The sequence below is a fragment of the Phalacrocorax carbo genome, chromosome Z, assembly GCF_963921805.1.
Source record: "Phalacrocorax carbo chromosome Z, bPhaCar2.1, whole genome shotgun sequence".
Classification (NCBI taxonomy): domain Eukaryota; kingdom Metazoa; phylum Chordata; class Aves; order Suliformes; family Phalacrocoracidae; genus Phalacrocorax; species Phalacrocorax carbo.
In genome coordinates this window covers 51,353,241-51,367,360 of record NC_087548.1, presented here as the reverse complement: position 1 = coordinate 51,367,360, position 14,120 = coordinate 51,353,241, and the positions used below count along the sequence as shown (strand labels likewise).

General features: G+C 36.6%; 1 protein-coding gene across 2 annotated transcripts in view; it reads left to right on the top strand.

The window, feature by feature from the left end:
• SLC12A2 (solute carrier family 12 member 2) overlaps positions 1 to 14,120 on the top strand; it is a 61,567-nt gene that overhangs the window by 29,085 nt on the left and 18,362 nt on the right. For both annotated transcript variants that reach the window (XM_064439297.1, XM_064439296.1), the window contains exons 7-14: positions 800 to 908; positions 1,352 to 1,479; positions 1,564 to 1,648; positions 5,798 to 5,946; positions 10,182 to 10,289; positions 10,850 to 10,973; positions 12,391 to 12,492; positions 13,724 to 13,879. In XM_064439297.1, coding sequence (XP_064295367.1) covers positions 800 to 908; positions 1,352 to 1,479; positions 1,564 to 1,648; positions 5,798 to 5,946; positions 10,182 to 10,289; positions 10,850 to 10,973; positions 12,391 to 12,492; positions 13,724 to 13,879 — 961 coding nt within the window. The remainder of the gene's footprint in view (positions 1 to 799; positions 909 to 1,351; positions 1,480 to 1,563; positions 1,649 to 5,797; positions 5,947 to 10,181; positions 10,290 to 10,849; positions 10,974 to 12,390; positions 12,493 to 13,723; positions 13,880 to 14,120) is intronic.

The window sequence follows — 14,120 nt, the reverse complement described above, 5'->3', positions numbered from 1 at the left end:
CGGCATATGCCTTTATAAGGAATCAGAAAACACAAAAGATAACAGAGCAGTGTGGTTGCTTATTTAAATGTAAAACCTGAACCATCTCTTCAATGCCTAGATTTATCTTTACTCACGCTTTTGAGGTGTTGGATGGTTTGAAGCACTTCTTGTTCCAAGGGTTTATAATGATTTTATTTAAACAACAATCTAGGTTGTAATGAAAACATTCTCAAGAAAAACAGAAATTATCAAGTAATTGTGGTACTCTGCAATTTAATTTCATAAATAAGGGTTGAGAACATGAGAATGTAACAAAATAATCTATCCTATTGCATAAAATAGCAAAAAAAAAGCTGCTTGATTCTTGATGTAATACAATTCTTAGTAAAGTAAATATCACATATTAAAATATAAGGCAAAGTGTTATGATCACGGTTAATAAGGCAATGCTCCTAGCACTTTTGTGAATTTAGCTCTTTTGTGAGTTTCTTCAATTTACTCATTCTACTCATTCCTTCTGGAAGGCTTATAGAGAAAATGCTTCTTTTAAGTGTTTTGTCTTTAAAAGTATAACTTTGAGGGGTATGGTGATAACATTCTCTTTTGAATGGATATTAAACTTACAAATTGTTCCTGTTTCTGTACTAAAAATCATGGTATGTGTTCTCTCCAGCTTGCCTATGTTTTTCTGGGAAACAAACTGAGGACTAGGCTGAATTTGGAATAAAGTAAATATTTACTTTTTAGAACATAACATTGAACCTTGAAACTGAAAAAGAGCAAGTTCTTCTCTCTCACTGCAATCATTATGTTTCAGGCACAGATAGTCTTACTGGTGATCCTCATAATTGCTATTGGAGACTTCGTCATAGGAACATTTATTCCTTTGGATAGTAAGAAGCCTAAAGGTTTCTTTGGTTATAAAGGTATGTTGGAAGAGTTAGTATTGTGAACAGTATCTTTGCAAAGAGGAGCCATGCTGTCATAATTAAGTCAGACATCTAAAATAGCTTATAGTCCTATTTAACTATAAAGATTTTTTCCCTGATTCTTTCAAGTTTCTGTAGTTTTGTTCCTTAAAGCTCTTGGGCCAAAACTTGGTCCTACCTGCTTAATATCGATTATATGAAATTTTAAAAAGCTGGATGATACTGCAAGTACTTTTTCTGGTTTTAAAGGCTATTTAAGTTTACTCTGACTTTTATTTTGAGTTGAAGTGATGATTTAGGACTTAAATGTTCTGTGCTTAATTTTAAGGAGGTCATGCAGCTGTGACTTTCAGCTTTTTCATGGAGCTAATGATGTCTGGAACAGGCTAATACTGTAGCTTCTATATGAATATTGATAGACTTAAATCTTTTTTCTACAGCTGAAATATTTATGGAGAATTTTGGACCAGATTTCCGACACGAGGAAACTTTCTTTTCTGTATTTGCTATTTTCTTCCCTGCTGCAACTGGCATACTTGCTGGTGCAAACATCTCAGGTGATCTTGCGGTGAGTATTGAATTAGCAAATATTCACAAACACTGAGTGTACATTTACCTCTGTCATCACTGTCCAATGACATTTTTCTTTCAGGATCCTCAGTCAGCCATACCTAAAGGAACGCTGTTGGCCATCTTAATTACTACATTGGTTTACGTAGGAATTGCAGTATCTGTAGGTAAATATAGAATGTTTTTAACTTTATCCTTTCACATTCATTCTGAGGGTGTGTTTTGATGCCGTTTATGTAATTCATTATGTAACGTCATTATGTAATTGACTTTCATGCATGGGAAAGTAATAGCCAGAGGTTTCTTATTTTTATTGTTGGAAGTTCAATTTTCAGCTGGTTTTATAATTTCCTAAAATGAGTGATATTTTTCTAAGACTGGTGACTGCTTCAGGCTAAAGATGACAAAAGACTTCATATGGATATTTCTTCATTTGTTGCAGTTACTTATGTTAAAAGATTTACAGTTTAGCAGTGGGATAATCCCTCGATTAGAAAAGTGCATTTTCAGAAAATACTCGCTGAACAAACACATGTATTGGTTTGCAGATGATGGTAGTCAGCTACTTACCTGAAGTGAATTGTGGGATGATCAAACAGCTCTTTGGTGAGGACGCAAGAGCAATAATTCCCCAGTAGAGGGAGGAGAGTGAGTAGTACCTTCATCTGGCCAGCCCACTTTCAGAACCGCCGTCATGTTCAGAAACTTTGTCTGTAGTTTTATTTTCATGTGGGAAGACGAAGAGCAATAATAGACTGATCTGAGTCTTGTACACAAAACTCTCTTCCTGGTCTTCCCCACCCCACAGTACTTTGAAATCCTCTGTAGAAGTTGCCTTGGGGTTTGCTGCTCTCTGTTATCGGTTTTGCTCTAGAGCACCAATAGTCAACCAGGTTTTTTCTCACCCATAAAATAATTTTATTCTAGTAACCTTAAGAACATAAGATTATAATTGTATCTTGCGTATTTCTTGCCTATGATTGAAAACGTTCTTATTCGTGTCACATAAATTAAGTCTCTGACAGCAGTAATTGGTTTTCTTATATGAAAGACTTTGCCTTATCTTAGCTGTGCTGCCTTTTGACTGCCATACTAATTTATAAGAGTACCATGGCTCTTACCAATAATGATACTTCCTTTCCAAAGATACTAGTCTTGCCAGTCTTCCTCTGTTGGCTACCATTGTCCTGTAGTTCTGCCAAATAGTTGCTCTGTAGTGATTGTGCTTTATGCAGCCTAATGACGTACACTTACTTTCTAGCTAGACTGACCACATAGGCCTCTTCTACCAAATTTGAATACTTTAGAACTTGAACCCATGAGAGCAAAATGCTCATTAATATTCATTTGTTAATGGAATGCTTTGATCATCTTTCAAACATGAAAACCCTCATTTTTGATATTGCAAAAGGAACAGTTTGCAAAACCAAGTTCGATGCATCAGAAATGTCCTGTGTTAGTTGCCTCCTATAATTTACACTTAGAATTCTGCTAGTTAGGAAATGTGCATGCTATTGCAGAAGTGAGAGATTGATATGAGTGAAATTTAGCTCTTTTTGTGTCATTGGATCGGGAATCAGACAAATACTTTTATTTCTTTCCCCACACACTACTCCCCACTGTAAGTTTCCAGAGTAGTGACAAGCAAGTCATGAAAACTTTGAAGGGGCTAGTAAATACCACTGAGTAGTTGTGTCTGAAGGGGAAAATGATTTAGCTCAGTATTGGTGTGCTCTGTAGTAAGAGGGTTAAGAAACTGAGTAGAGAAGGCTTAGAAGAGGAAAATTGCTAGTCCTACTGCTAGAATGAGGCAGCCTATTTTGAAAAGGTAACAGCTGTGAGGGGACAGCGTGCAGCTTCATGTTTTAGCAAGGGACTAATGCAGATTTGCAGGTGGCAGGATGAAGATTGCATAAGCAACTTTTATATCAAAAGCCTTGAAAGACATTTCAAAGAACAACATTTATTGCTTTAAAAATGGGAAGCTCTAACAAAAAACCCAAACTTAAGAGTAGGGTTAAGACTTGCTTTCTGTACATAGGGAAGTAAAACTGATTAATGAGAGCCTAACAGTAGCTGCTTGTAGCACTGGAGGAGTTAAATGCTCAAAACTGCAGTCTGAAGGACTCAGGGTACTATCTCTGGAATTCTTGCTGGTTGCATGTAGTTAGGAAATAACTTGATACAGACCATCTGCTAACCTGCCCAAGCTTACAGTATGGCAAAACTACTCTGACTTTGGCAGGAATGTGCTTATAAATGCCTGTGAAAAGGTGAAATCCTCTTCTTACAGTAAAGAAGACCTAGAGGTTCTTAGGGAGAATGTTGCTAGAACCTCATAAATAAAAAAAACTTTTCTGAATGAGGGTTAAATAAAATGTCAGGACTCTCACTTGTATCTTAAGTATTGTCTGCTGAGAATGGAGTGTGCCCAGCTGGCTTCAGTTCTGCATTCTGTCATAGTAAGGCTCACATTAAGTTTGTTCATAGTGCCACTGTCCTGGCACCAAGTCTGACGATATTCAAGAAGCACTTGGACCACACCCTCACAGATATGATGTGAATTGTGGGGTTGTCCTGTGCAGGGACAGGAGTTGGACTTGTGGGATCCTTGTGAGTCCCTTCCAACTCAGGACATTCTATGAATCTGTGACTCTGTGAGTGAAAGACCTGCTAGCCAATTGGATCTAACTATGAGGAAGAAGAGGGCTGTGGTAGTGCAGTGTAGAAATTTAATGGGTTGTTCAACATAATGGATCTGCCAGTGCAAACTATTACCAACCAAATATTACCTACGAATAGTTCAATTTGTAAGTATAGTGTCACATGCATTATATACTGCATGAACGGCTGGGGCAAATACTTCTGTAGTGGAAGAGAAGAAACATTTTTTTTTTTATACAGAGCTTTATATCCCATTTAAAACAGAACAATAACAACAACAAACCCCAGCTCCTCCACATACCCACAAGAAAAGCCTGACAGATGATCAATGCAGGAAAGTTGTACTGAAATTTAAGCAACTGGACCTAATAAGTAACTGAAAAATACGAAAAGTAGAAGGATTAAGTAATGTCCACCTACCAGGATCAGGTGTTACTGTGGACTGTTAACCAAGTTCTGACAGCTCAGAAGCAATCTAAATGTATTTAGAAACTTATTTTCCCAGTGAAAGAGAGACAAATTACATAGATAACAGGGATTGTTATTGGAGAAACTTAAACTTAAGCTTGCAGCACATCTGTGCCCTCCTTATTTTGCAAATAAGTAATTGAAGTCCTTATGTAGTCACATGGTTCTAGTCCCAGGACCTCCTTGTCATTCAAGTTCCGGAAAGACCAAATTACGGGAATTCTCTTGGCTACTGCTCTGTAGACTTCCCTCTTTTCTTACCCACTCCTTAGTTAATTTCTGTTCCTGGAAATATTTGCTGGTGTCCAAACAATTTGACTACCTCAACTATTAAAGCGTAGAATGGTAAATAATGCTTGGTTTCCACTAGTTGTCCTTCATGAGACAAAAAACCCTTTGAAGTAGAAGACTTGCAGGCTTTTTAGTACTTTTTAGTCTTTCATAGTATTTACAGGCTGAAATGCTATGTCACTTCTTGATTGGTGAAATTACAAATAAACATAGATGAATTGAAGACAGCAGTTTAAGTGATAAACTTAATTATAAAACATGGTAAGAATGGGACTGTGTGGCTTTGTTTTTCATCAAGAAACCAACTTAAATTACCACAGTAACAAAAGAGGTGGCTTTCTTAAGCATTGGAAAATGGCTTGCAACAGGATTGCATGACTAACTACTTAATTTTTTTGAATGTCTAGCTATATTGACTGGAAAAGAAATAACTGCAACACTATGCACACCTGTCTACATCCATCTATACATACACTATAAAAATGCATTCCTCTAGGAAGAATTACAAAAAGAAAAACTCAAATCAAGTGATGGTGCATACTAACTTCCATTAAAGAACTATGTGGAAACTCATAATTCAGAGAAATAATATGTTGAGCTAAAATTGTGTTGTTAAGCTTTTGCAAGTCTATTGATACTGTTTTCCTCTGTGCCAAAACTTTCCTTTTCTTACTAGACTCAGATTTATTAAAAAAATGAAGATCATCTCGGGCAAGAGCAATTAGTTTGCTTGCTTCTATTTGTTCTACTGAAACATATTTAAAATGTAAATGAATATTTTAATGTTGCTTTGTGTGTATAGGCTTACTTAAAAAGGGAATTGAGCTTGACACATGTCTTGAAGTTCAGGTTCAGTCTGTTAATGCCTTTTTCTGTGATTGTGTCCACTCTAGGTTCCTGTGTTGTTCGAGATGCCACAGGGAGTTTTAATAACACCATTGTCACAGAGCTGACAAACTGCACTACTGCAGCTTGCAAATTAAACTATGATTTCTCATCCTGTCAGACAGGGTGTCAGTATGGGCTGATGAACAATTTCCAGGTATTTTCTTCTAAATCCGTTTATTGGTTTCTGTGTTTGTTCTTTTTTTGAATTGCATATTGAGAAAAATCATAGGCTAAAAATGCCTATCTCCATAAATACAAGGTTGATCTAGAATAATTAAGTGGTACACTCCAGCTAGTATTTAGAACAACAACTGTATTTAACTATGTTAACTTTTGGGTTTTATACAGAGGTGGTATAAATATTTACTCTTCTGAGTAAACTGCTTAGGTTAGGTGGTGGGACTGCAACTTGCTCTCTTTAGACATCTGAATGTCATCATTCAGTGATGTGGATAGAAGTAGTCATTGTTCAGTAGCGATACCTAGTCATCATAGGTAGCCTCTGTCAATAACTTGTTCCTGAATTTTTTAAGTTTCTTTGAAAATATGCTGACTTTTTAAGAAGTCATATTTGGCACAGTATCCTCTTCAGTGGTAAGAATGTTGTGAATTTTCATAAAACCTGATGTTACTGTATTTAAAAATCCTCTAGAAGTGAAGGGGTAATTCATAGTCTTCAGCTTATACTTCACAGGTAATTGGGATGTCCATGAACTATTCGTAAGGGTTTGAAAGAAACCAAGGAAAATGTACTTATTGCTGATTGACTTAAAGTCATCTTGTGGTAGTCTGCCTTAAATTTTTCTAACAGGCATAGAAAAAGCTGGCTAGATTAAGCTGAAGTCTGCTAATGGAGAAGGTTTCTCACTTTGTGGGTTTTGATCACACGTACTTGTGGTACATGTACTTCTTAGAGGTACTACTTACACATGTTAGGCTCACAGTCTTACCTGTAAGTCAGGGGGGAAAACCTATTTTGTATGTGCTGAAATAATGTTGCAGTACAGACCATTCTACTTGAGTAAAATACATTTTTATAGTGGAATAATTTGAGTATCTGTCTGGTGTTAGTTTGTTCTGGTTTAGAAAAAGTCTGAATTTAGAAACACTTCAGAATTGCTCTTGCAGGAATAATTATTCTGCAAAATCTGTTGACTTTCCTCATTTGTTTAAGCTTGAAAGAACCCAGTATATCACCAAATGTGCATAGAACTGGTTTCTTCTGACTGTATCTTTTTTTCTCTTAAGTCAAAACTTTGGTAAGGTTGCTGACCATAAATGTTGCTTGTACTTCTAATAAGTTAGTCATTAATGTTCTAGTTTCTTACCATTTGGTCTAAAGAGTACTTCTATCTTCCACATTATTCTTGCTTCTCTCTGTGGAAAAACTTGTGGGTTCCAAATTGGAAAGTCACTTTCAAGGTCGGGCTGCACAGAGAATGCAGTCCCCCGTGTGCCCCACTTTTTGCTGGGGTTTGAAAACTTCATCATGGAGCTTGCACAGCATCTATGGGCAACCTGCTGCAATGCTTAGCCACCTTCTCTATGTAATTTTGTTTTTCTAATATGCAGTTAGACTTTCCTTTGCTGTTTGTCTGTTCTCTCATCCTCACAGCTTTTGCTGCGCATCTCTGAGAAGAGTCTGATTCTGTCTTTTCAGGTGTCAGAAGCAAATTGTTTTCTTGAGAGGCTGTCCACCTATAGATAAACTGTTGCCCATTTTCTAACTGAACTGCCCTTAACTTAGTAGCTCTGAATGGTAGCTGTAAGGAGAGCTTTTTTTTTAAATATGGAAGTTGCAGTATGTGAGAGCTTTTTTTTTTTTAAATATGGAAGTTGCAGTATGTGTGTGTGGGGAGGGCTCCAAGCTTGGATGTCTCTCAAGCTCTTCATACAAACTTAATTTCTTCCTGTCGGTTAAATAACTGACAACAAATACTTGACAAACCTAAATTAATCCCTAGTGAGCAAAGATTGTTGTATTTGTCTTACAGCTTGTAAGCATGCAGGTTCTGGGGTCAAAAGCGCCAGCTTACTTGTGCACACAGCCTGGTAACTTCATCACTTTGGTATACTTTGTGCTGCATTTAGTTCTTCTGGCAATGAACTGATTTGAAATTAGTGCTTGGGCAGCTCAAGTTCTGAATATGTTTGGGCAGTACATGGATGACTCGTAGTGTGATTTACCTGTGGAAAGTTTAGATGATGCTAAGAAACTTGAAATAAGAACAGCTGGTGAGACAGGCTTAGTCTCGAATAGGAAGACCATCTTTAGTTTCTGTTGTAGTCTGTGCAAATGAATTACAGGTCCTCGCGGGCTTCAGACATTTCTCTGAGTGTCAGTGACATTTCTGTGCCCAGGCTGTCACGTGGTAGAAGAGTAACATCAGAAACTTGTTTTGGGCTCTGTATCGTCAGCTTGGAACACCCCCAGAATAAGTTACAGCTTTGGGTAATTTAAAAGCAGAATTTGGTCAGCTTGGATGAAAGTTGGACATAGCATGAAACTCTATTCCAGAAACAGTGTAAAAGTTATGCTAAAACATTCTTCCTAAAAAGAAGGCAGCTGTTAAACATTTGAAAAAAGTTAGGGGAGGGAGGAGTTGAACAATGCTTTGTCCATATTCATTATAAAAATCTAAATTTAAAGAAGCTGCTACTTGTTTTTATGTGGTTTTTTTTTCTGCTTCACAATGGCTGGAGCAAATAACTGGAACTGTAGTCAAAACATGATATTTCATTACCCCAAATGTTTGCCATTTAAGAAACTCTCTAAACAGTAAATTCCAAGCAAACATAATGAGCCTCTTATCAGCAGTAACTATATATCTGTCTCACCACAACGATTCTTATTAGATATTTGTCCTTCCAATTTTGTGTATTCTTCCAAGAATGAAAATTCCAGTGCTATACCTAACTGCATATGTGGGCTCCTTGGTTTTGTTTTTATGAGGTTTGGAGTATTGGGGGGCGGGATGTTTAACACCATGGCATACTTGTTCTGCTGGAACTGGTTCCCTTTTTGTTCCCCTAGCTTAAAAGAAGCTCCCTAAAGTCTCTCACATTAGTAACCTAAGTTGTAACGTACTAGCTTTTAAAACGGACAAACATTATCTGTATATATATTACTCAGGGTTCTCTTAAATTTATGAAACAGATGTAATATTCAAAAATAGAGTAAATAAATGAAGGCAATGAACAGAACCTAGAAAGAGAATGTAAAATCTGAGTAGACTGTAAGAACTAAATTGCAAGAAGTTGATGCATTTGATGCCAATTTGCTTCAGGAAATTCTCTTCTTCATTCATTACACAACTATGACAGCTACTTCACTCTCATCTTATGTGCCTGCAGTATTTAAGTTCTGTTTTTAGGCAGGGCGTGCCTTGAACTGACCAATAAAACCTGATGTAGTATAGAGATTCAGTTGACTGAGAGACCCAGCCATCTTTGTCAGTCTGATCTGGAGAAAAACACTGAATTTTATCATTAGGTTCACTCTAGGAATATGAATAATACTTCATCAGTCACCTGTATATTGTTTCTGAGAGCATGTCCTACCTAGCAAGATTGCTGTGGACAGCTAGATTTTACATCTTCTGGTGACAGTAACTTGAAAGCTGGATGCTTCTGCATGATCTTCCTTGGAAGTAATCAGTAGAATGGTAGAAGAGGGTCTTGAAGCTATGTGGCAAATTGACAGAAACTGCTTTTGCTCTAATTTGGGACTTTTTTTTTTTTACATATTATCAACATTGTTCTTTTATGCTTAGCTTACTAAGCATTTATCTTTTTAGTCATCCAGTCTACCAAGAACTGCTTGTTGTATTTCTCTCACTGGGGTTACAAAGATATTGTAGGTTGTGATCTTGGGGAGATGGGAAGCAAGTTTGTCCTGTCCTTGTGGTTTTGAATTGGAAACAAGCCTAACTTAAAATGATGGAAGTGTTGAGAAAGACAATCAGCTTTCCCAAGATGTTCCCCAATTTTAGTTGTTTTGTTACCTGGGCTTTCTGAGACCATGTTATTCAGCAGTAGGCTAGTCAAAATATGTAAGAAATTCCAATATATTTTTCTTCCATGACTTATTTTTAATCCTCTTATGAGCCCATGGAGACTTCTGCTGTTGATTGTTTTGACCTGAGAATTACATGGTTGGACTATATATCATGTGAAAAGCCACTTTCTCTTGTTCTGAAGTTAGGATCCATTTATATCCTCTGATTTGTATCTAGCTTATTCATTGATACGAATGTGTGATACTCAAACGGCTTTTAAGTGGAGGGTACATAGTATTTTATTCTTCTCTTTGTGTAGTTAATGTTGCCATCCATTTGTATAGTATACTTGTTCATATTCTTCTAAAAAAAATAATTATTTTGCTTACAGGTGATGAGCATGGTATCAGGATTTGCACCACTGATTTCTGCAGGAATTTTTTCGGCCACCCTGTCTTCTGCATTAGCATCTCTTGTGAGTGCACCTAAGATCTTCCAGGTAAGAATGGCAGCAAAACCATAATCTTTTAAAGAAAAATTTCAATTAACTTTGAATCAGAATTTTTGGAAGGGACTGTGACATACTGCCATCATGATTCATACCAGCTGACGTCAGTAGAATGATCTAATATTTACCTGTTGCTTTAGGATAGGAAAACAGTATGTTACTGTTACTAAACATAGTTAGACTATAATTTGTTCCAGATCTCATGTGTTCCTAGTTAGTTTAGAGATTGTGGTGTAACTAACATTACAGGAATCTACAAAATCCTTTAGATGTTTTTTGTTCTAAGTAACAGTGGAGCAAATGCAAAGATAATAGCTTAGTTCATTTCTCAAAGTAATCAGAGAAAGAGGTTAGTTAGAAATGACTGAAGGATAGAATACTGGAAATGCAAAATGTCAAGATGCAAAGAAAATTGAAAACGGAATTAGTACGTGGTGATTATAAACCACCTTCTTTCAGGAAGGTGCAGTGGATGACCACATTAGTAAGCATTAATAAGGATATATTTTGAACAAAATGCATGCTGAGTCTTGAATTTTATTTTTCCTTAGGCTTTGTGCAAGGACAACATCTATCCAGGATTTCAGATGTTTGCTAAAGGCTATGGGAAGAACAATGAACCACTGAGAGGATATCTTCTAACATTTTTAATTGCTCTTGGATTCATACTAATTGGTTAGTTTGAAATTCTAATAAATCTCAATATCCTTTTGTCCTTTGTAAAGCATTCTGTTCCATATCATGACTTGATGAGAGTGTCCTAGAGGCCTAATGCACTGCTTTGTTCTAAGCCAGCATTCTAAATCTGTTTATTTTGAGGGTTACTTTTGCTTATCTTCTCGATATAACTCTGTCTAGAACTGCAATAAATTTGAATTGAACTCTAGCAATACTGAACTTTTCTTAATAACTGCAGGTATCTGTCTTTAGATACTACCCATCAATAAAAATACATCTTTTGCTTGAGGTAGAAAGATGGTCTATCTTGCAAATATGAATGTTTTCCAGACTTTAATAATTGCAGACAGCTTCAGTAAATGGCAAATTTGCATGAACAATGCTTTTTAAAGTGTTTTTCTGTTAAGTTACAAACAGTAGAGATGAGTGCTCATGCTGCTTTTGCTAAAGGTAAAGATAGTCTAGACAGAAATACATGTAGATGACAAACTAATACTACTACATCAATCTGTGACTCCTGTCCCAGTGCTTTTAAACTTATTTTCCCAGTTTACTCTTCCATGCCTCCCCAAGTCTGCTTAAGGCACAGGTATACCCATGATGTCCCTAGTGCAGCATGCTGACTGGAAGCTTGATTACAAATGAAAACTTGGAGCCTAACAAGGCACATTCTGCATTTTTATCACTTTTTTTTGTTGTTGTTGATGATGAGAGTACACATATAAATGTTTTGTACTATACTGCCTCAAGGAAAAGAGAGCATCAGGTTCTTCAATCTCTTTGATCTCTTTCACTAAGAGGATGTACTCATCACTGTTGTGATGGTATTGCTCTGTGATAATGCACTATAGTGGTACCATTGATGCAACTTTTCATTTAAAATGCAAACAGATGAACATGTTTGTCACATTGCTCACACTAACTTTGTCTGCTGTCACCATTCACCACAGTGGATTGTCTCTTAAACTTATAGGTATCTTGTTCTTTGCTGTTTGAGAATTGAGCTAGAGACCTATTGCAGATATATTGATGCTCTGTCTACTGTTTGACATTCTTCAGAACCCAGTGTATTGGTGCACTGTTTGATCAAGCCATGGTGGGAAAGAAATTTTCTCAATTATTTTAAGAAAGTATGTAGTGTTTCAGAAGTGGCAGTCCTGGAGCACTTGGTAGTGTGGAAAAATGTTTATCTTTTTAAAACCAAAAGTTACGCTTCCTGACTATTATGAGATAATTTAGTAAATAAGAGACTATAATCAACAGACAGAGCTATTATCTTAAGAAAGGACAAACTGCTGCTTCTTAGAGTGTATCAAAAGATAAGGTTGTTTGTAGCAGATTTTTTTACTCTGGAATCTACAAAGCCATTGGATGATATCTTTCATAACAGCCTACTCTGTTTTTGGTTTTACAGCTGAACTGAACGTCATTGCTCCAATTATTTCTAACTTCTTCTTGGCCTCATATGCCTTGATTAACTTCTCTGTATTCCATGCTTCTCTTGCAAAATCTCCAGGTAGGAACTACATTTCGGTGATGAGAGTTTAGCCTGCACTTTCTTTATGCATAAATACAATTTCAAAGGTATTAATATAAATTAATGTTTAGTTTGATTTAGTTACTCAATATCAATTTGTCAAAATGCATCTGTATTACAAGCATAATATGGTGTGTACTTGGGTCTTCTGAAATTTTGAGGACTGATTCAGTTAGAGCTTTGGAGCTACTAGTTTTGTCATCTTTACTGAGGGAACACAAGATAATTCAGTATTTTTCAGAAACTCTTGAGGAAAGTTTTCTTGCTAATTGAGTATCTGGTGTTCAAGAACGACCTTTTTGTCATCTTTGGGTTTCCCTGCTAATATGTTTCATCTTCCAGTCCAGAAGAAACTGGAATTGCAGGTGGCATTGCCACAGTTTTAGAGCCTTTGGTGTGGGAGGCTAGTTATATTATAGGAATAAGCCAAAACTCAGTACTTGCAGAACAGATGTATATCATACCCAGTCCACTGTGCATCTGTACTGAAATAATTGCCCCTGGAAGCTTCTTGAGTTGCTTGAGTTGATACCATTATTTTGCCAGATCATGTGCATAACTCTGTTAACAGAATAGTTCTATGTCTAATACACTTGTTAATTTTGGGTGTGTTTACTGAGGGTGTTCCCGTGTATTTACCTGATTTTGGATAAACTTGTGGCAAATAAGGATGTAAAATAGTGACAGTCCAGTATTTTGACATATTCAAGTTCTACGTGGATATATCTGTCCTTTTCCTTTTAATTCGGTGAAAATTTCTGGCCACGTGAAAATAGTAACACAGCTAGAAACAGTTAGTAGTATGTGACAGAGTGAGTCACAACCTGATGATTCATGTTATACTACCTTGGAAAGCAGAAATCAATTGTCAGGCAAGCTATTGCCAAAAGTTCCTGTAGCCTTGTTCAACAGACATACTGGCATAATCTTCAAGCTTGCCTTTTGAGATACGCTCTTAGAGGGCAAAATTAGGAACATTTACATACCTATGTAAGAAAGATGCAAATTCATTCCAAAGGTGTTGAAAAACTGAAAGCGTAAGTGTGCCAAAGTCTTTATTTTGTACATTACTGAAACTGTCACACATTCACATGAAATGTGATGCAGAACACTAGGGAAGGAAAACAGGAATAGTGCCTTTCTTCTCTTGGAGTAGTAATTAAACTAATTACCCTTCTTTTTTCTATCTTCCAAATCATATTTTGACTAGGCTGGCGCCCTGCTTTCAAATACTACAATATGTGGATTTCTCTTGTTGGAGCTATTCTGTGCTGCATTGTGATGTTTGTCATTAATTGGTGGGCAGCACTTCTGACATATGTGATAGTCCTTGGACTCTACATTTATGTCACTTACAAGAAACCAGGTATGTATAGGGACTTTTGGTTGCAGTAGGGGGCAGAGAGATGTAGAAGAAGGGAAAAAGTGATGGCCTTTAGGAAAATAAGGATAACTTGTTTCTGTTTGGCTGACTAGTTCAAACTTTGGTTTGAGGCTTTTTAGTTGTAATGAAATGTAATTGTGCTTGTATAGTCACTGCTGTTGTTCCCCCTCCTCCCAAGTTATCAAGATGCATGCCTCGCACTTAGACATAAACATTTGAATGA